We start from the raw sequence: 23,343 nt of genomic DNA, 5'->3' as shown, positions 1-23,343 counted from the left end.
TCATTCCAGAAGAAAGCAATTATAAATTGAAAAAAAAATTTTAAATACCATTTACAATAACATTAAAATATATATACTACATCTTCTTTATCCATTCATCAGTTGATGATGGGTTAAATAGATGATAGGGATTAAGGAGTACACTTGTGATAAGCATTGAGTTGTTCTTTTTAAGTGTTGAATCACTATACTGTATACCTGAAACTAGTATTACACTATATGTTAACTAACTGTAATTTAAACAAAAACTTAAAATATATAAAATAGAGATAAATCTGACAAAATATATGCAAGACATGTGTACTAAAACTGGTGGGAGAAATTAAAGAAGACCTAAAATAAATGGGAAAACATGGGAGCGCCTGGGTGGCACAGCGGTTAAGCGTCTGCCTTCGGCTCAGGGCGTGATCCCGGCGTTGTGGGATCGAGCCCCACATCAGGCTCCTCCGCTATGAGCCTGCTTCTTCCTCTCCCACTCCCCCTGCCTGTGTTCCCTCTCTCGCTGGCTGTCTCTATCTCTGTCAAATAAATAAATAAAATCTTTAAAAAAAAAAAATGGGAAAACATGTCTTGTGTCTGAATCAGAAGACTCTATTATTACAATAGAGCCAATTACTCCAAATTGATCTACTGATTGAGTACAATCCCAGTCAAACTTCTGGTAGAATTCAGAAGCAATGATACCCCAGTAACACAAGCCTACTTACAGCACAGACATTAGTTTCTAATACTATTCTCCAATAAAAGAGACCAGGGCTTCTTGGAGATGTTTGATTCTAGAAATGGGTCAGGAAATATACATGATGAGCCTGGGGCATCTTGTAGTGCCAGAAAGTAAAGAAGTATTAAAAAAAAAAAAAAAGGCAACACAATGATGTGGGAATGACAAATGGGCACTAGAGCCAACTAAAACACCTCAAGTGGCCAAAACTGGATTTTAATCCAAAGTATCACATTAGGATGTTAAGAGACAAGTCTAAAATTGGAAATCATGAAACTGCGGCAGAACTGTGTTATTTAGAAATGCACAGATAAATATAACAACAAAAAGCTAAGATTTAGAAGCTGGGCAGACTCAAAAAAAAGTTATACTGAGGTATACAGAATCCAAGAATGACAATTCACTTGACTTTAAAAAATTATCTGAAATAGCATCTTGTTCTCAGTAAATAAATATCAAAGCTATAGAGAACCAATCAGCATTTTTTCCCACACCGAAATATTTCAGCATGAAGAGCCCAATCCTGCCTGGTCATCTGATCCATATTTTACCATCTTATTGTCAATTTTCCTTTCAAAAACAGTATTCTTTAAGAAATCTTTCATAAGCTAAAAAATGATTAATCAGCTACATTCATTCTGCTCCCCAAAAGCATAGCCATTTGTTTTCCAGATTCAACAACACAAATTTTTAACCTAAATAAGATCTCATTCCTGATCATTACTTTTTTTTAATTGGTTTGTTATGATTTCAAATTCACTTGTTTATGATTTAAGTTGTTTTGATCTAAGGATGAATTTGTTTACATTGAAGAAGCTGTGTTGGGATGCTGTCATTGACACCTGTTGTGGTTGGTTAAGTACTCAGTAGTTCAACTGTTGAGACTTATTGATAGTAACATACGGAAGAGCAGCGATGATGTAATGAACATTTAAACTTTAAATACCCAGAGTCTGTGAGGTCTTACTGAGGGGTCATCAGTCTGGACGAGGCTACTCTTTGTTGATCTAAATAACTCTTCAAAGATCTTGAGACACTTGATCCTGCCATGACCAGGCTTCTCTTGGTTGGCAATGGTGTTAAACCATGCAGCACTCCCAGGAAGGGAAGGGACATGTGGTCCAGCCTTGACAAGGCTACTCCTCATAGGCAGTGGTGCAAACTGTGTAAATGGTCCTCAGAGTAATAACCTTCAGGGCAGCCGACCTTGCCTGCCAACACCAGTGCCATTGCCCATTTGCTACATGCCCAGCAGCAGCAAGGGACATAAGCCAGCAGCTGATACCCAGATTTTAGTTGGAAAGACTGACTCTTCTGAGAACCAACTCATAGAAAGATACACCTCAACTAAATTTGGACCTTATTTCTTTCACTGCTCCTTTGCCTGAAACAGTGTAATTAATCTATCATTGACTTGGAGTATTTCTTTATCGGCTTATTAAGAGACATTATCCCATATAGTACTGACTTGTGGATATTATTATAAATTATAATTTCCACAATAAGCCTGTTTTAAATAAATTACTGGCAAAGACAATCTCAGTCTCTGAGTATAATTTGCCACAAATAAAGCAAAATCTAAATCATCACATTCTCAAAGCAATAAGACCAAATACGGAAAATTCATTTTTATGACTAAACTGACAAAATGGTTTGGTTCTAGAAATCTGTGACACAGGATCCTGTCCTCAGGATCCTCTTATCAGTCAATTACACGCCTAGAATATTGGACAACCAGAGCAAATCATTTTTACCACACCTACTCCTTTATACAACAAAATTATTTTCTGTAATAATCATGAAAGGAGAATAACAATGCAGAAAATACAAACAGATAGTGAGATTTTTCTCTTTTTGGACTTTGTACACATAATTATGCCAGTAAAAAATTTCTAATGTAAAATAAGAATACAACTTACATCACAAAAGAGGGTAAAAAGTTAACAGATTTAAAATACCCATTAATTATATTAATTTTCAAAACCATGAAAATATTTTAAGTATATAATGGACTCAAAATACTGTTTTGAACTTTGACTTCTGCAAATTTGTCAATGAATTTATTAAAATTGACCTTTACAAATGAACTATTGGGACTTCATCAAGATAAAAAGCTTCTGCACAGCAAAGGAAACAATCAATGAAACTAAAAGGCAGCCTAAAAAATGGGCAAAGGTATTTACAAATGACATATCTGATAAAGGGTTAGTATCCAAAATATATAAAGAGCTTATCAAACTCAACACCCAACACACAAATAATCCAGTTAGGAAATGGGCAGAAGACATGAATAGACATTTTTTCAAAGAAGACATCCAGATGGCTAACAGACACGTGAAAACATGCTCAACATCACTCATCGTCAGGGAAATACAAACCAAAATCACAATGACATAACACCTCACACCTGTCAGAATGGCTAAAATTAACAACACAGGAAACAACAGGTGTTGGCGAGGATTCGGAGAAAGGGGAACCCTCTTAATACTGTTGGTAGGAATGCAAACTGGTGCAGCCACTCTGAAAAACACTATGGAAGTTCCTGAAGCAGTTAAAAATACAACTACCCTACAATCCAGCAACTGCACTACTAGCTATTTACCCAAAGGATACAAAAAATATGGATTCAAAGGGGTATGTGCACCCCGATGTTCATACCAGCATTATCAACAATAGCCAAACTATAGAGAGACCCCAAATGTCCCAAATGTCTATCGACTGATGAATGGATAAAGAAGATGTGGGGTGTGAATGTGTGTATATGTGTGTATAAACACCCTTTTATATGTATAATGAATAGTACTCAGCCATCAAAAAGAATGAAATCTTGCCATTTACAACAATGTGGAAGGAGCTAGAGTGTACTATGCTAAGCAAAATAAGTCAGAGAAAGAAAATATCATATGGTTTCACTCATATGTGGAATTTTAAAAAACAAAACAGATAAGCATATGGGAAGTAGGAAAAAGAAGAGAAGTAAGCAAACCATAAGAGACTTTGTTTTATAAAGTAGGCTCCACACCCAACATGGAGCCCAACAAAGAACTCATGACCCTGAGATCTAAACCTGAATTGAGATCAAGAGTCGGATGCTTTAACCAACTGAGCCACCCATGTGCCCCCCATAAAAGGTTCTTAATGACAGAGAACAAATTGAGGGTTGATGGAGCCTATGGATGGGGGATGGGCTAAATGGGTGATGGGTATTAAGCAGGGCACTTGCGATAAGTACCGGGTGCTATATATAAGTGATGAATAACTAAATTCTACTCTTGAAACCACTATTACACTATATGTTAACTAAGTAGAATTTAAATAAAAATTGGAAAAGAAAATAAATAAAAATAAGATTGATCTTCGCATATTCATGTTCAGTATGTAATAAAACCAGATTTGTCAATTTATCTTCCCTTATTCCCGTTATAAAGTAAGTAAGTCATGGGCATGTAATGTAGACCATAGGCCATATAGTCAATAATATTGTAATAACTTTGTAGGGAAAGAGATGATAACTAGACTATCATGCGGATCATTTTGTAATGTATAAAAATACTGAATCACTATGATGTACCCCTGAAGCTAGTAAGATACTGTATGTTAATTATACTTCAATAAAAAGTTTATCTTTGCTCATAATCAATGAAGAATATGTTCAGTTAATTTTAATTTCCAGTTTCTTTCCTGAAGCAACAGATACCAAATAGCTAGGAAATATCTTAATGATAAGGATGATTTTGACAGTTTCATAAAATATCTATTTCACAGTAAATTCCAGAAACTGTAAAACTATTCATGACTTGGTTTCTTTAGGATTGATTCTAGTAACACCTTTCAGATGTACCCGAGTTGAAAAGCTTTTAAACACAAATAAATGCTTCAAGAACTTAAGTTTCATTTCTTCATATTTATAGTCACTGAGCTATATCTATCTATTTGAAGTTTACTCCAAATCTAATACTTAAACTCTGGACTTATAGCACAACAGGGGAGTTGGAAATAAAAATTTTGCCAGAAAGAAGCTGGAAGGATTCTAAAACCTTACAAACTCATTCTTGAAGGAGGCTATATATAGCTGACTGCATAGGTATTGGAAATGGTGGGAGGTGGAGTGTAGGCTGGCTATAAAACTGGGAGTTCTCTGAATTAACTCCTGTGTGCAATACAGCATTATTAAAAAAACAAAAAATAAAGATGTACTAATTGAAAGTTTACATATATACTGTGAAATTCAAAAGTAACAACAGCAATTGTTTAGAACTTGGACTAACAAAAGATGTTTTTAAGGAAGGAGTATTTGAAAACGGACATTGTTTAGAACTGGTAGTACATGGTGATAAAAAACAGACTGACTTTCAACTGGTTTTATTATTTTTTTTAATTTCTCTACAGACAGTTCAACTCCCTATTGTTTGCACCTGGGACAGACTATTCCTAATGACCCACCCTTGTTACACCTCCACTGTCAGGTCACCTTTACCTATGCTCCAACCCAAAAGCTTGTGAATCAGTTTGCCCAACTCAATTCTATTATGCACAAAAAATACCAAATGGAAACTGAGAACGTGGCTAACGCCTAGAATAGAATAATGTTTTTGAGAATATAAATAAAGTTGCTACGTAACTTGAACTCACACTGCCCTTAATATACTATCTGAAATTATAATAATCTAAAAGCAAAATAAAAATAAAGCTCATTCAGATTTTGAAAGCTCTGTATATGGCAAAGGCATGTGGTACAACAGAGAAAAAGTAGCCTAAGAAACTAAGAATCTAGGGGCGCCTGGGTGGCTCAGTCATTAAGCGTCTGCCTTCGGCTCAGGGCGTGATCCCAGAGTCCTGGGATCGAGCCCCACATGGGGCTCCTCCAATGGGAGCCTGCTTCTTCCTCTCCCACTCCCCCTGCTTGTGTTCCCTCTCTCGCTGGCTGTCTCTCTCTCTCTATCAAATAAATAAATAAATAAAATCTTTAAAAAAAAAAACAACAACAACAACAAAAGAAACTAAGAATCTAGTCCTAGCTTTGCATGAACCAGAAATGTGACTATAAGCAAAGAGTTTTCTTCTCTGGCCTCCCTTGTCTGTATTGGACTCAAGATGGTTCACTTTCCTATAAAACAGGAGAGTTGCACAGAATATCTCTAAGGTTTTTCTCCAACTCTTGCTGTCTCCTTAGAAACATTTTTTAAAAGTAGTTTTTAATAATGAATTTTGATAAATAACTTAAAGCAACTGGCACAATTATGCTGTTTCAAAGAATCCCTCCCCCTGGTCTCCCTTATCACAGTAAATGGCAGCTCTGTTGCTCAGATAAAAAAAAAAGCTTCGGGAAAAACTTTTTTATATCTCCCTACATCTAATCCATCAAAAATTCTCTGGTTTCTGTATCAAAATTATATCTATACTCTGACCATTTTCTCAGCAACTACATTGCTACCATCTCAGTATAAGTCACTACCATCTTAACCAGGACTGCTGCAAGTTTTCTTGTTTTCACTCTATCAATTCTCCTACAATTGACCTTTCTAAACATAAGTCATATGACACACTGTTCAAAATTCTCTTATGACTTCCCATCTCCTTCAAAGTAAAAGCCCAAGTCTTGGTCATTACCTAAAAAAACCCTATAGGATCTAATTGGGCACAGCCTGCCACTTTACCTAAAAACCTACTACCACTCTAATCTCATCAACTACCATTCTCCAATTCATTCTGCTCCAGACACTTTCTCTTCCTCATATACACTCCCACCTCAGGATCTTTGCACTTACACTTCATTCTGACTCTCCCCATGATATCACATGATTGGCTTCTTTGCTTAATTCATGTCTGTTCAAATATCTTCCTACAAAAGATTGATCTATCAGTACCTATGTAAAAATAGCACTCTCCTCAAATCATGACACATCCCTTTATCCTTCTGTACTTGTCTTCAAAGTAATAATTACAATCTAACAGATTCATTAGTGTATTTTAATTGTTGGCTTCACCCCAGTAGAGTAACAGTAGATGTTCTCTCTGTTTTGCTCACTGCTGTTTTCTCAGTACCTAGAAGAGTAAGTGGTACGGAGAAGGTGCTCCATAATTGAATGAATAACAAAAGTAAAGGAATTGTTAAGTAAGCAACTGTTTTTTCAATTAACATGAGCTAAATACTTAAGATTTCATTTCCCAATGAAGACAACTATATATATACACAGTCTTCTGAATGTTATAATGATTTGGGAAGAATCGACCAAATTCCAATAGTAAACTGTTTTTTAGGATCCTGCAAAAATCTGAATTAAAACTATACTTCATTGGAATAATTTAGTTATAATTTTATTATTTAAACTAAATAATTTGGTTTATTTAGTGCTGCTTTTCGAAGATTAATTTTTGAATATATATATATTTTTAATTAATGTTATGATTTAATAAAGTTCTTACTACAAAAAACTCTTCTGGAATCAACTGCATAATTACATTTCCTCAGTGACCTTGTAATCTCGTGAGCATTTACTCTAGACTAAACAGCCTCATTCAGCTGCCCTGTGTCTGACTGCCGATGAAAGAAGCTTGTTTGACAACTGCTTCAAGCAGAAGCATATTTTTTCCATGATTGCATAAAAAAGATTTAAAACTTACCAGACTAGAGCCAGACTAGAACTTTAGGCACACAGGTTCATGTTAGATGTGTGAGCTGATTTCTAATTCAAATGCCAAGAAAAACAGATACTAAAGATATTTTGCTGTCAAAGCCAGTGGAAAAAAAGTTAATTTAGTAATATGTTCATAATTACAACAAAGTATAATATATGTCATATATTATATAAACATACATATTGCAGTCTTTTTTGTGACTTTTCAATTTTTCCATATTCTTTGATTTTCTAGTATCCCTGAGACTGTTTATAAAACTAACATATAAACTTAGGTGGGCAGCATCAAAAACAAAGATAAAACAAACACCTTTTCTCCATTCTTAGACAATCCATATATAATAAGTCAACAAGTAAAGACTTTGACCAAAAACCAGAAATCTCTTCAATGTAACTTAAAAAAATGCTTCTCCAAAATGGTAAGAAAAATCACTATGAAACACTTGAAGCATCAGAAACAAGAAACTGCAGTTATCAGAACTAGATAATACCAGGTCAAGAAGTTCTAGCCAAATTCAAGAAAATATAAAACTGAAGTCAGACATAGAGCATTTAAAAGAAAAAAATTCATTTTTTCAGGTGATTCACTTCCCAATAAAACCCAGATATTCACCTAATAGAACAAAATTATTAGAGTTCAATAAAGCAGCCAGATACAAAATAAAAACACATTTAAAAATCAGAAAGCAAAATGAAAATAATTTTATAACAGTATCACAACCGTAACAAAATTAATTTCTAAGTGAGATATATGAAAACTCAATAAATCTTAAATACCCATTCTCTTCTAATCAGTTTATAAGTTGAAAGCAATTCCAAATAAAATCCCCAAAAGGAATGGTGCTTGTTTATTTTCTAAGGAGTGAGAAGAATGGCTATATCTCAGTTAAGTAGTTGGTGGGCTTTGGTTTGTTTGATTACCTGTTTCACAACATATTATGAAAATTTTCAAATGTACAGAAACTTGAAAGAACTGTAGAGTGATCTGCTGCTTTTGCCAACAAAGTTTACTTGGAAGAATAAATGTATAAAAATGCTAAGACTACTTTGAAAAAGATAAATAGCAAAAGAAGAGTTGTCCCACCTGTGGTAGAGAGAATTCTGGGGTGGCCCCCAAGATTCCCTTATGTGCATCCTTGCAAAATCCCTTCCATATCACCCATGGGGTGATATGATGGATTTCACTTGAGATTATATGACAAAAGGGATTTTGCAGATGTAATTAAGATCTCAAATCAGTTGACTGTGAGTTACTAAAAAGGGAAATTATCTAGGTGGGCCAAACTTAATCAGGTACGTAGCCTTTAAAAGGAAGAGATTCAAAGTTATTTTCTCTTGCTGGCATTGAAGATGGAAGCTACCATGAGTTCTACATCTGCAAAATCCCTAATTCTGTTAATATTATAAAAGCTTGGAAGACAACTCCCCCCTTCGAAGCCTCGCTTACACAGAACCACAGCACCTGCTAACATTTTGATTACAGCAACGTGACACCTGAGTTACAAGGATCTGGGTAAACCATGCCCTGACTGCTGACTCACAAACACTGAAAATGAATGAGATGAAAATGGATGTTCTTTTTTTTTTTTTAAAGATTTTATTTATTTATTCAACAGAGATAGAGACAGCCAGCGAGAGAGGGAACACAAGCAGGGGGAGTGGGAGAGGAAGAAGCAGGCTCATAGTGGAGGAGCCTGATGTGGGGCTCGATCCCATAACGCCGGGATCACGCCCTGAGCCGAAGGCAGATGCTTAATCACTGTGCCACTCAGGCGCCCCGAAAATGGATGTTCTCTTAAGCCACTTAAATTTGTGGTAAATGAATACACAACAATAGACAATAAATGCATAGCTTAATATTAAAATATATCATGAATTTAAATTAATAATTACGTGATACTGTTAAAAAACTGAAACATAGATTAATGGAAAAGAAAGGACAGTGGAGAAAAAGTCTTACTATATTAATAAAACACATGAGTAGAAAAAAAGTAGTGTTGGATATACTGGTCTGGGCCAACTGATTAACCATGTTGAAAAAAATAGATTCTTTTATAGCTCCTTATAAAAAAATAAGTTCCAGATGGATTAAGTGATTACATATAAAAATTGAAGCACACAAAAATTAGAATATAAATAGATAAAAAGTTCTGTGTTGGTTTAGGACTTCCTTGGTAGAAGAACAATGGAAAATTAACAGGACATTATCAATACATCCACTGCTCAGAGATTAAAACTACTGCATATCATATACAATGTAAGAATAAAAAACTAAGGGGTGACTGGGTGGCACAGTCAGCTAAGCATCCAACTCTTGGTTTCAGCTTGAGTCGTGGTTTTGGGGTCATGAGATCAAGCCCCACATCAAGCTCCATGCTCGGTGTGGAGTCTGCTTGAGATTCTCTCTCCTTCTCCCTCTGCCCCTCCCACTCATTCTCTCTCTCTCTCTCTCATAATTAAATAAATCTTTTTTAAAAAGAATAAAAAATAAGGGGCGCCTGGGTGGTGCAGTGGGTTAGCATCTGACTCTTGGTTTTGGCTCAGGTCATGATCTTATAGGATAGAGCCCTTCACTGGGCTCTTGTGCTCAGTACAGAGTCTCCTTGGGATCCTCTCTCTCCCTCTCCCCACCCCTACTCTCTCTCTAAAATAAATGAATAAATCTTAAAAAAAAAAAGAGTAAAATAAAATTAAAATTTCAAGGGTTAATAGCCTTACTATAGCTGACACATATAAATAAATAAGGAAAACAATACTATCCCAATTAAAAAAAAGAGAGAGACAAAGGGAATAAACAGACCACTCATGCACGGGGAGGAAAAGAGGAAAAGAAATTACTGGGTGGACTGTGCCACAAATATAAAGACAATACGAAAATGCTAAGGAAAGGAAACAGCGTGTACAATGACACAAAAATACATGAGACACCATAAGGTTCTTAAGAAACACCAAGTATAAGGGGGTAGGGTATATGACTATAAAGATGGGGGTCAGATTGTGCAAGTGATATTGAGCCACTGCAAGATATTAACAACAGAAAGACACGACCAGATTGATATATTAGTCTTCTATCGCAACAATGAGGAAGTCCTTAAGAAGGGAGACAAAGAGAGTGTTATAACAAAAAATTTGATAGAATAGGTTCAATGTCTTATCTCAAATTCTTGATATATAAAGTTCTAATTATCAACTGGGGGGAAAAAAAGCAGTTCTTAAGAGCAAAAGAAAGGTCATGAAAGCACCTCCAAGGTTACTGTGAAGATGGATCTTCTATTCTGGGGACTATACCTTATCCTATTCCCTCAAGAACAAACACTTCTAATTGCTTTGCCAACAGTAATGGATCTGTTAATAGGTTAGTTAGTTTTGGTTGGTTGGTTTTATCAACGTAGTTTATGGCTACACAAGAAAAAATTGATAGGTGGTGACAGAGATCAAACAAAAAAATATCTTCTAATTATCATTAGTTTCTAGCTAACTAAGTCAATACTACTATTACTGTCACAAATTTTTTCACTATTGATTATGTAATAATAGCTAACTAATCTTAGCATCTGGTAAGAAAGGACTCAAGATATTAAACCATCAGACTTTAAATCTGCTTTTTAAAGCTCTCATAACTTGGGGCACCTGGCTCGCTCAGTCAGTAGAGCATGTGACCCTTGATCTCAGGGTTGTAAGTTTGAGCCCCACACTGGGCGTAGAGATTACTTAAAAATAAAAATCTTTAGGGGCGCCTGGGTGGCTCAGTTGGTTAAGTGTCCAGCTCTTGATTTCAGCTCAGGTCATGCTCTCATGGGTGGTGAGATCGAGCCCCACCTGGGGCTCCACACTCAGCATGGAGTCTGCTTAGGAGTCTCTCTCTCCCTCTCCCTCTGTCCCTTACCCACCCCCCCACTTGCTCATGCTCCCTCGCCCGTGTGCATGCACTCTCTCAAATAAATAAAATCTTTTAATAAAAATAAAATCTTTAAAAAATAAAAAATAAAGCTATCATAACTAATAGCACAGGCATATCAGTTGTGTTAACAGAAGATCTTAAAGATCGTATTTTATAAAACAACAGTTTTTCCTTATTTTTGTAATAAGGTCACAAATGAAAAGCTCATATTAAATAAATCATTTCCATCTACCTAAAACAGTAGAGATATCTGATTAAATAATTTGAAATTGATGAATAAAATTGACAAGCACTCGTAATTTATATCAGTTAAGGGAATGACTCATCTTTGGGTGGAAGGCAGTAAAATATTAACTGGAATTCCAGTTGATTATTAAAAAGACAGTCTCAGAGTGCCAATCAATGAGACTACCAGACTAACCACGAAAGCCATTGTCTAGAGAATTTCAATTAGCAGTTAAGTTTCCCCAATGCTTTCTCCCACTGGCACAGAATTAATAAACATGTTTACATATTGCCTTGAGCAAACCAGAAGAGTACTACCAGTGCAACGTGAACTATAATTATTCATTCATTATACCCTCCTGAATGAAAAATTTTCATTCATTCTTCTTCTGCTTCTCAAGTTTAACTAACTTTAGAAAAGATCTTCGTACAAAACACCAAAAATTTCATGGCAATGTACTTTTGATTTCATCCTTTTTCAAAGTTATATATAAAGACAAAAATTTAGTTCTTTGGAGACACAATGCCGCCCAAGACCTTGTATCACCTACTCCCCAAAATATATAATTAAAATTATTCTGAAAGTGCTTGCACCCATAATTTTGCACCAGCTAAAGTGTAAAGTATACCATTCTTAACTTCACTAAGTCACACAGATTTCAAAGCAGATATAAGAAAATAGAAATATGGCAGTTAATTTATTCTCTGTTTGCCTCTAGAAAATTGAACTTGTTCCCTCTGTAGGATAATATAATATAAAGTGGAAATTTTGTTGTAATAGGAAAAGAAAGAGGAGTAGAAGCTAGAGGACTGGGGAAAGGGGGAAAGCCCACCGTAAAGGGATAAATGGGGCTTATATAGATGCAAGACATGGACAACTCTTAGGACAGATGTGTAATTAGTATACCTTTAGTAAACTTAAATTTATATTCCTTATACCCTAAGAGCAGCACCTTTCAGGATATAAATCACTCTTTGAAAAGTCACTTCACAGAATAAATTCTTCAGTTTTTCTCTAAATGTTTCTGAAAGTTAGATTAGGTAAAAATGTATTCTTAGATTTATAAAGTTTTCTTTAATAAGAAAAAAATAAGATAACATATAGCTTCAAATAATAATTCCAGAAAAGAAAATGAGCTAATAGCATAAGAAATCAATTTAGAATTTGTTTTAGCAAATGTTTCAGTATGAGGTCATAACATCACCAAAAAGACTGCTTGAGCTAATCCCAGCTCCAAATACTAAAGCTGTCTATAGAATTTAATCCCATTCTCAAGGTAGAACGCTGAATAGATGGGGGATGAATTCTATCTTGGTAGATAAATAGTTCTATATCAGGAAAAAGTCACTGTTTCTTTAGCAATTCTGATATCACTGTTGATGATCTAGAAATTCCTATACTACTTAGCCACAGATGGCTAAAAGAAACTGTTACAGTCAAGGTCTATTGACTTAAACATACAAGTTTATTTGAAATCAGAACAATTTGCCCTTGTAACTATTGTAGATATAGAATATTTTGGTATAGTCTGTTGAGAGAAGCAAAAGTCTACTTCAAGAAATTCTGGGGGCGCCTAGGTGGCTCAGTCAGTTAAGTGTCTGCCTTTGGCTCAAGTCATGATCTCCAGGTCCGGGATGGAGCCCTGCCGCTCAGTGGGGAGTCTGCTTCTCCCCTCCCTCTGCCGGGCAGCACCCCTACCCCGGCCATGTGTGTGCACACTTGCACGTATGTTCTCTCTCTCAAATAAATAAATAAAATCTTAAAGAAGAGAAAAAAGAAATTCTGGAACTAACTGTATTCTAAATACTCAATGGTTAATGAAAGTCCCCCACCCACCAACACCAAAAAAAAAAAGTGATCCAGCCTCCTTTATTTAGGTTCAAACAAGATTACAGGTATGAAAAACTTGGGAAAAGTACAAATGCTATGGTTATATCTTATCTAAAGGACACTTACCCTACATTTTAAAATCTAAACCATAATGGTAAAGGCAAAAGGAAACCAAAAAGGGGTCCAAACAATCAGAAGAGTTGCCAGAGTTTATTAAATTTAACAATTTACTCAAAATTGTTGGGAAAAGACATCAATCAAGCTACATCTACTTTATACAGAGTTCTACTAGAGTTAGTTAAATATACACACATATATATAGCAGCAGCACCACCATAACAGATTAAAAGATGAAGATAAGGGAGATATTCCATTGAAATGAAACTAAATGAAATTGAGACCAACCGCCCCCCCAAAATTGGCAATAATAGAACACTAAATACAAGAGGAAATGAACTTCATAAAACAAAAAAACCCAGCTAGGACTCAGCTGCTGGGAAAGGCAAAGGTTGGTTGCCACTGGGGGAGAAATAGAAAGCCTACTGCCACCCTCCTCAACTCTATACTGACACAGACAAAAAACTTCAACCACTGAGGAAAGGCACAAAACCAATTCTTACCTGTGCTAACACAATGATGCAAAGCAGAGATGGGGTACAGGAGGAACAGGAAACTGTCTTATACCCAACATTTCCCATGCCTACCAACATAAGACAGAGTTCAGTTGTTGGGCTAGAAGAGGAAGAGCAAACCCACCTGCGCTCTGAAATAAGAGACAAAAGTTGTTTGCCTCTAGGAAAGAGACAGACCAAGAAAGCACTACCCTGAGGTTCTAGCACACAAGACTTTCTAAAGCTAAAGTTGGAACAGGAGAACTAAAAAGTCTCCTTTTTCCCACCACAAAACTTATTCCAAGTAAAGAGGAAAAAGCAGTTTATTGCTGGGGAGGAGCACCAAGAGAGAACCCTTTAGGGGTTCTCAGCCTGATGCTGAAAGCTGAGAGTGGAGCAAGAAGACTGAAAAGATCCCTCCAGCACTCCAAGCCTCATACTAGGCACAAAGTGGCAATAGACTATCTGGAAGAAGTTGAACCCTATGAACAACAACTGGAGCAACAACAAAACCCAAACTAAAATCAAACTACAGACTTAATACTCAATTCTCTATCTTAATGCCCTGACAGAAAAAAAGTACATAAATATTTCGGGGCATAAATCTTGGTCTCTGCTGTTCCGTTCTACTCAAATAATAATTATAATAAACACAAGAAAGCAAGAAAAATAAATCTATCATCATGACATAAAATAATCAACAGAACCAGACCCAGAGATTTTGGATATCAAAGACACTTTAAAATAACGTGATTAATAAGTTAAAAGATCTAGGGAAAAAGGTGGAAAACGTATAATAAACAGGGAATTTCAGAAAAGAAATGAAAATTATAAAAAGGAGTGATATGGAAATGCTAGATATAAAAATAGCAAGATCAGAAAGAATTCCTTTGATAAAAAAGAAATCTGTGAAGAAATAATAGTTGAGATATTTACAAAATAAAAACAACAAATTATAGATTCAAGAAGTACAGAGAAACTTGGAAAACTCAGAAAAACTATATTTTTATATATAATGCCAGTTCCTTACAGAAAACATATAGTAAATTTAGTTTTAAATGCAATCTGGCAATCTCTGCTTAGTATTTACCTGTGCCATCCAATATGGGAGCCACCTGCCATACATGGCTGTTTAAACTGAGTAAAATTTAAAATTCAGTCCTTCGATTGCACTAGACACATTCAAGTGCTCAGCAGAAACATGAAATGAGGACTACTATACTGGACAGCATAGACATAAAATATTTCTATCATTTCAGAAAGTTGTATCGGATAGTGATGGTTTAGAACATTTATATGCCATATAATTACAGAGTTAAGACTAAATCTACTACCATGTTATTTCTTAATTGCTTATTTCTTTATTTTTGTCACCCTCTCTTCCTGTTCTCCTTTTCATTAATGAAGTATTTCTTAGGATTTCATTATTTTTCTCTGCTATTGATAAACTGACTGTCCCTTTTTTTTCCCCACATTTTTAGTAGTTGCTAGAAGGTTTATATTAAACGTATTTAACTTACCACAATCTATTTCCAGGTACTACTATACCACTTCATATATACTGTTAGAACATTACAACAACAGTTATTTCCTCTTCCTATCCTTTGCACTAACTGTTGTCACACATTTCACTTGTGCATTGTTATTATGCATGCCCATTTCCACAATCTTTCAAATATAATTTTGATGACAAAGCTATTAGAAAATGCAAAACTCTGTAACAAAGGAATACTATTTTAAATAGTTTTGTCTTCACTAACATTAAAAGTAAAGATTTTAAGAAAATTTATTTTAGAGATCTAGAATTCTGGCTCTTGCTAACCCAATAAGAGATAAGAACCAACGTCTTTATCACTAGTTTACTTTTTACATCATGAAACCCTACATGGTCTATCTCAAGTTTTAATTTTAGCACTTAGGCAAATTATTTGATAAATTTATTATCTCAAACTCAAAAGGGTTTTAGGTTTTGTTTCACATCTCCTTAGCTTCATACCTTAAGAAAATACAGAACTAAAGAAAATAATAAGATCTACTAAATAGCAGATTAGTAAATTATCTGTCATTTTAATAGTCATTTGAACTTAGAGCCTCCAGTTTCATACATATAATACTATGCGTCACGTTTGAGATTTTGGTTTTGAAGATGCACATAAGTTTTTTTGTTGTTTTTTGTATGTAGGGTTTGTTATCTGTTTTATCTATCTTGTTTTTGTTGTTGGGGTCTTTTTTAAAATTACTTTTTAATCACTTGTTTCATTGTATCCATTATCTTCTTTTCACATTATATTCTTTAAACTATTTTATTTTGTTAAGAAGCAATGTTTTCTAGATCATCTTTTCATTCAAAAATTTAGCTTGAGACACCAGACCAAGACATGATTTGTTCCATCCAACAAAGTCTGTGTCTACACTTTTCAAGCATACTATAGATATCCACGTGCTTCCCTGAGACAGACTGTGATCATCTCCATCACCCAAAAGAGTCACCATGCCAGGTTCATTTCCAAAACAGATGCATCTAATATGGCTTTTGAGCCACTGGGCAAGACCTATATTATAAGTTTTGACTAAATGTATTTTGTGGCTCATTTCTCATAAATATAGTTACACTGTAAATAGAAGACAATGAGTAAATCTACACTTTTTCATGGCAAGGTCACAACTCTCATATTTTTACTAATGACTAACTTCGGCTCCTATTTCTAAAAAATCACACAGTGAGCTGAAAATGAACAGCTACAATGGTATGGCTGCCAACAACATCATTAAAAAGAATTAATAATAATCCAATCTTAATCTCAAAAGACCTAACAAAAACATACAAAAAAATGTGTACACTTACTATTAAGCATTCATTTTTCACAAAACAGTAAAGTTCTAAAATTCAAAATCTAAGAATTTTTTAAAGTGTAAGTTAAAAATAGTACTAATATGTAAGCCCTAACCATCAGTTCCTCAATGAGAAGTTCTTGGACACTTACCCAAGTCTTCCTAGCATCTCAAGCTCAGGAACATGTGGTCCGCATGTCTCTATCTGCAGTGGTTGGTATTCATATAGAGCTTCTTCAAGCTTCTGAATAGGTGCTAATGAAATATGCTGACCCTGTTAGAAACATGAAGGAAAGCAATACCTTTTAATAATATTTTCATATTACTACTTATTTGTAGACTAAAGTCCTTCCTCACTTTAAAAATATTATCCTGGGGCACCTGGGTGGTCAAGTCACTTAAGCACTGCACTCTTGGTTTCGGGTCAGGTTGTGATCTCAGGTCATGGATTGAGCCCTGAGTTGGGCTCTGTGCTCAGTGTGGAGTCTGCTTAGACCTCTCTCCCTCTCCTCTTCCCTTCCCCCTACACAAAAATAAATTTAAAAATCTTTTTTAAAAATAAAAATAAACAGGGCTGCCTGAATATCAGCGTGACAGGCCCCTCCCCCAGAAGGGAGGCTGAAAAATCAAGAAGCCCACGTCCCTAAGGTCCCTAAAAACAAGTGCACACTGCCTGTGTCCTGGTCAATAATCTGGGCTCTGGGTACCCCTGCAACCTCTCCTCATCAGAATGACAAGGAGGAGAAATCCTACTCCGGGAAAGAAAAGATAATAAGTCTGTGGCTTCTGCCACAGAACTGATAGATATGGATATAACCAAATTGTCAGAAATGGAGTTCAGAGTAACAATGGTCAAGATGATGTGTAGGCTTCAAAAAACTATGAATGAAAATATTAACGGGCATATAGAATCTCTAAGGGCAGAAATGAGAGCAAGTCTGGCAGAAATTAAAAATGCTATGAATCAAATGCAGTCTAAACTAGACGCTCTGACAGCCAGGGTAAATGAGGCAGAAGAACGAATTAGTGAATTGGGGGTTGGGATGGTAGAAGAGAAAGTTAAAACAGAAACTTGCCTCAAAAAAATCCAATCTCAAGAATGTAGGTTACGGGAGATTACTGACTCAATGAAACATTCCAATGTCAGAATCATCGGCATCCCCGAAGGGGTGGAGAAAGAGAGAGGACTAGAAGAGATATTTGAACAAATTGTAGCTGAGAACGTCCCTAATCTGGCAAAGGAAACAAGTATTCGTGTCCAAGAGGCAGAAAGAACCCCTCCCAAGGTCAATGAGAACAGACCTACGCCACGTCACGTCATAGTGCAATTCAAAAATATTAGATCCAAGGATACAATATTGAAAGCTGCCAAGGGGAAGAAAATCCTTATGCACAGAGGGGGGAAAATATCAGAATAACATCAGACTTTGTCTACAGAGATCTGGCAGGCTAGGAAGGGTTGGCAGGGCATTTTCAAAGTTCTATCTGAGAAGAACATGCAGCCAAGGATCCTTTATCCAGCAAGGCTGTCATTCAGAATTGATGGAGACATAAGGACCTTCCAGGATCAGCAGAAACTCAAGAAATTCATAACCACGAAACCAGCCCTACAGGAGATATTAAGGGGGGTTCTATAAAAGTAAAAAGACCCCAAGAGTGATACAGAACAGAAATTTACAATCTCTAGAAACAAAGACGTCACAGGCAACATGACGTCATTAAAATCATCTCTCTCAATAGTCACTCTCAATGTGAACGGCCTAAATGCTCCCACAAAACGCCACAGGGTTGCAGATTGGATAAAAAGACATGACCCATCCATTTGCTGTCTACAAGAGACTCATTTTGAACCTAAAGATCCATCCAGACTGAAAGTGAAGGGATGGAAAACCATTTTTCATGCCAATGGACCTCAAAAAAAAGCTGGAGTAGCAATTCTAATATCAGAAAGATTAGATTTTAAACTAAAGACTGTTGTTAGAGATACAGAAGGACACTATATTATTCTTAAAGGATGTATACAACAAGTGGATAGGACAATTATAAATATCTATGCAGCCAAGAGGGGAGCCCCTAGATGCATAAGCCAACTCTTAACCAGAATAAAGAGACATATAGATAATAATACGTTAATAGTAGGGGACCTTAACACTCCGCTCTCAGCAACAGACAGATCACCTAAGCAGAAAATCAACAAAGAAACAAGAGCTTTGAATGACATACTGGACCAGCAGGACCTCATAGATATATATAGAACACTACACCCCGGAATAACTAGAACACTACACCCTGGAACAAATAGAACACTACACCCCGGAACAACAGAATACTCATTCTTTTCGAATGTACATGGAACTTTCTCCAGAATAGACCATATACTGGGTCACAAGACAGGTCTCAACCCATACCAAAAGATTGAGATTATTCCCTGCATATTCTCAGACCACAATGCTTTGAAACTGGAACTGAATCACAAGGGAAAATTTGGAAGAAACTCACACACTTGGAAACTAAGAACCATCCTGCTCAAAAATGATTGGGTAAACCAGGAAATGAAAAATCAGTTTAAACAGGGGCGCCTGGGTGGCACAGCAGTTAAGCGTCTGCCTTCGGCTAAGGGCGTGATCCCAGCGTTGTGGGATCGAGCCCCACATTGGGCTCCTCTGCGGTGAACCTGCTTCTTCCTCTCCCACTCCCCCTGCTTGTGTTCCCTCTCTCGCTGGCTGTCTCTATCTCTGTTAAATAAATAAATAAAATCTTTAAAAAAAAAAAATCAGTTTAAACAATTTCTGGAGACCAATGAGAATGAAAACACATCAGTCCAAAACCTGTGGGACACTGCAGAGGCAGACCTAAGGGGAAAATACATAGCCATCCAAGCCTCACTCAAAAGAATAGAAAAATCTAAAATACAGTTTTTATATTCTCACCTCAAGAAGCTGTAGCGGGAACAGAAGAACAGGCCTAACCCACGCACGCACGAGAAGGCAGTTGATCAAGATTAGAGCAGAGGTCAATGAATTAGAAACCAGGAGCACAGTAGAGCAGATCAACAGAACTAGAAGGTGGTTCTTAGAAAGAATAAATAAGATCGATAAGCCACTGACTAGACTAATTCAAAAGAATAGAGAAAGGACCCAAATTAATAAAAAATTATGAATGACAAGGGAGAGGTTACAACCAACACCAATGAAATACGAAGGATCATTAGAAACTTTTATCAACAGCTTTATGCCAATAAATTAAACAAACTGGAAGAACTGGATGCCTTCCTGGAAATCTAAAAACTACCACGACCAAAACAGGAAGAAATTGATTATTTAAACAGACCAATTAATTATGAAGAGATTGAAGCAGTGATCAAAAACCTCTCCAAAAACAAGAGTCCTGCCAGATTCCTGGGGAATTCTCCCAAACATTCAAAAAAGATATAATACCTATTCTCCTGAAGCTGTTTCAAAAAATAGAAACAAAGGAAAACTACCACACTCATTCTATGAGGCCAGTATTACCTTGATCCCCAAACCAGGCAAAGGCCCCATCAAAAAGGAGAATTACGGACCGATTTCCCTGATGAATATGGATGCCAAAATTGTCAACAAGATCCTAGCAAATAGGATCCAAAACTACATTAAAAGGATTATCCATCAAGACCAAGTGGGATTCATCCCTGGGATGCAATGTTGGTTCAACATTTGCAAATCCACCAGTGTGATAGATGATATCAACAAGAAAAGAGTCAAGAACCATATGATCCTCTCAATTGATGCAGAAAAAGCATTTGACAAAATACAGCATCCTTTCCTGATTAAAACTCTTCAGAGTGTAGGGATAGAGGGTACCTTCCTCAATTTCATAAAAACCATCTATGAAAAGCCTACAGCGAATATCAGTCTCAACGGGGAAAAGCTGAAAGCCTTTCCCTTAAGATCAGGAACATGACAAGGATGCCCACTCCCGCCATTATTATTCAACGTAGTACTAGAAGTCCTTGCAACAGCAATCAGACAACAGAAAGGGATAACAGGTGTCCAAACTGGCAAAGAAGAAGTCAAACTGTCTCTCTTTGCAGATGACATAATACTCTATATAGAAAACCCAAAAGACTACACCCCCAAACTACTAGAACTTATAGAACAATTCAGTAATGTGGCGGGATACANGTTATAGAACAATTCAGTAAGGTGGCAGGATACAAAATCAATGCCCAGAAATCAGTTGCATTTCTATACACGAATAACGAGACTGAAGAAAGAGAAATTAGGGAATCCATCCCATTTACAATAGCACCAAAAATCATACGTTATCTCAGAATTAACCAGAGACGTAAAGGATCTGTATTCTAGAAACTACAAATCGCTCTTGAAAGACACTGAAGAAGACACAAAAAGATGGAAAAATATTCCATGCTCATGGATCGGAAGAATAAACATAGTTAAAATGTCTATGCTACCCAAAGAATCTACACTTTCAATGCCACCCTAACCAAAATACCAATGACATTTTTCAAAGAGCTGGATACAAACAGCCCTTAAATTTGTATGGAACCAGAAAAGGCCCCGAATCGTCAAGGAATTGTTGAAAAGGAAAAACAAAGCTGGGGGCATCACATTGCCGGATTACAAGCTATACTACAAAGCTGTGATCACAAAGACAGCATGGTACTGGCACAAAAACAGACACATAGACCAATGGAACAGAATAGAGAACCCAGAAATGGACCGTCGGCTCTTTGGGCAACTAATCTTTGACAAAGCAGGAAAAAACATCCGGTGGAAAAAAGACAGTCTCTTCGTTACCTTGGAATTAACTTAACCAGAGACGTAAAGGACCTATATCCTAGAAACTATAGATCACTTTTGAAAGATATTGAGGAAGACATAAAAAGATGGAAAAATATTCCATGCTCATGGATCGGAAGAATAAACATAGTTAAAATGTCTATGCTACCCAAAGAATCTACACTTTCAATGCCACCCTAACCAAAATACCAATGACATTTTTCAAAGAGCTGGATACAAACAGCCCTTAAATTTGTATGGAACCAGAAAAGGCCCCGAATCGTCAAGGAATTGTTGAAAAGGAAAAACAAAGCTGGGGGCATCACATTGCCGGATTACGAGCTGTACTACAAAGCTGTGATCACAAAGACAGCATGGTACTGGCACAAAAACAGACACATCGACCAATGGAACAGAATAGAGAACCCAGAAATGGACCCTCGGCTCTTTGGGCAACTAATCTTTGATAAAGCAGGAAAAAACATCCGGTGGAAAAAAGACAGTCTCTTCAATAAATGGTGCTGGGAAAATTGGACAGCTACATGCAAAAGAATGAAACTTGACCACTCTCTCACACCATACACAAAGATAAACTCCAAATGTTTGAAAGACCTCGATGTGAGACAGGAATCCATCATATTCCTAGAGGAGAACACAGGCTGCAACCTCTTTGACATTGGCCACAGCAACTTTTTTCATGACACATCTCCAAAGGCAAGAGAAACAAAAGAAAAAATGAACTTGTGGGACTTCATCAAGATAAAAAGCTTCTGCACAGCCAAGGAAACAATCAAAAAAACTAAGAGGCAGTCCATGGAATGGGAGAAGATATTTGAAATGACACTACAGATAAAAGACTGGTATCCAAGATCTACAAAGAACTTCTCAAAGTCAATACACGTAAAACAAATAATCAAATCAAAAAATTGGCAGAAGGGGCGCCTGGGTGGCACAGTCATGAAGACATACAAATGGCTAACAGACACATGAAAAAATGTTCAAAATCATTAGCCATCAGGGAAATTCAAATCAAAACCACACTGAGATACCACCTTACACCAGTGAGAATGGCAAAAATTGACAAGGCAGGAAACAATAAATGTTGGAGAGGATGTGGAGAAAGGCGATCCCTCTTACATTGTTGGTGGGAATGCAAGTTGGTACAGCCACTCTGGAAAACAGTGTGGAGGTCCCTTAAAAAGTTAAAAATTGAACTACCCTATGACCCAGCCATTGCACTACTGGGTGTTTACCCCAAAGATACAGACGTAGTAAAGAGAAGGGCCATATGCACCCCAATGTTCATAGCTGCATTGTCCACAATAGCCAAATCATGGAAGGAGCCGAGATGCCCTTCAACAGATGACTGGATTAAGAAGCTGTGGTCCATNCTGTTGGTGGGAATGCAAATTGGTACAGCCACTTTGGAAAACAGTGTGGAGGTCCCTTAAAAAGTTAAAAATTGAGCTACCCTATGATCCAGCAATTGCAGGACTGGGTATTTACCCCAAAGATACAGACATAGTGAAAAGAAGGTCCATATGCACCCCAATGTTCATAGCAGCATTGTTCACAATAGCTAAATCGCGGAAGGAGCCGAGATGCCCTTCAACAGATGACTGGATTAAGAAGCTGTGGTCCATATATACAATGGAATATTACTCAGCTATCAGAAAGAACGAATTCTCAACATTTGCTGCAACATGGACGGCACTGGAGGAGATAATGCTAAGTGAAATAAGTCAAGCAGAGAAAGACAATTATCATATGATTTCTCTCATCTATGGAACATAAGAACTAGGA

At 36.5% G+C, this 23,343-nt stretch overlaps 1 protein-coding gene across 2 annotated transcripts in view; it reads right to left on the bottom strand.

Annotated features, from left to right (window-relative positions):
• Positions 1–23,343, bottom strand: part of MNAT1 (MNAT1 component of CDK activating kinase) — a 191,588-nt gene that overhangs the window by 47,449 nt on the left and 120,796 nt on the right. For both annotated transcript variants that reach the window (XM_002913030.4, XM_034642224.1), the window contains one exon: positions 16,912–17,033. In XM_002913030.4, the coding sequence (XP_002913076.1) occupies positions 16,912–17,033 (122 nt within the window). The remainder of the gene's footprint in view (positions 1–16,911; positions 17,034–23,343) is intronic.

The sequence above is a fragment of the Ailuropoda melanoleuca genome, chromosome 14 (genome assembly GCF_002007445.2).
Source record: "Ailuropoda melanoleuca isolate Jingjing chromosome 14, ASM200744v2, whole genome shotgun sequence".
Classification (NCBI taxonomy): Eukaryota; Metazoa; Chordata; class Mammalia; order Carnivora; family Ursidae; genus Ailuropoda; species Ailuropoda melanoleuca.
The sequence above is the reverse complement of the archived record's forward strand: the minus strand, read 5'-3'. Positions and strand labels throughout refer to the sequence as shown.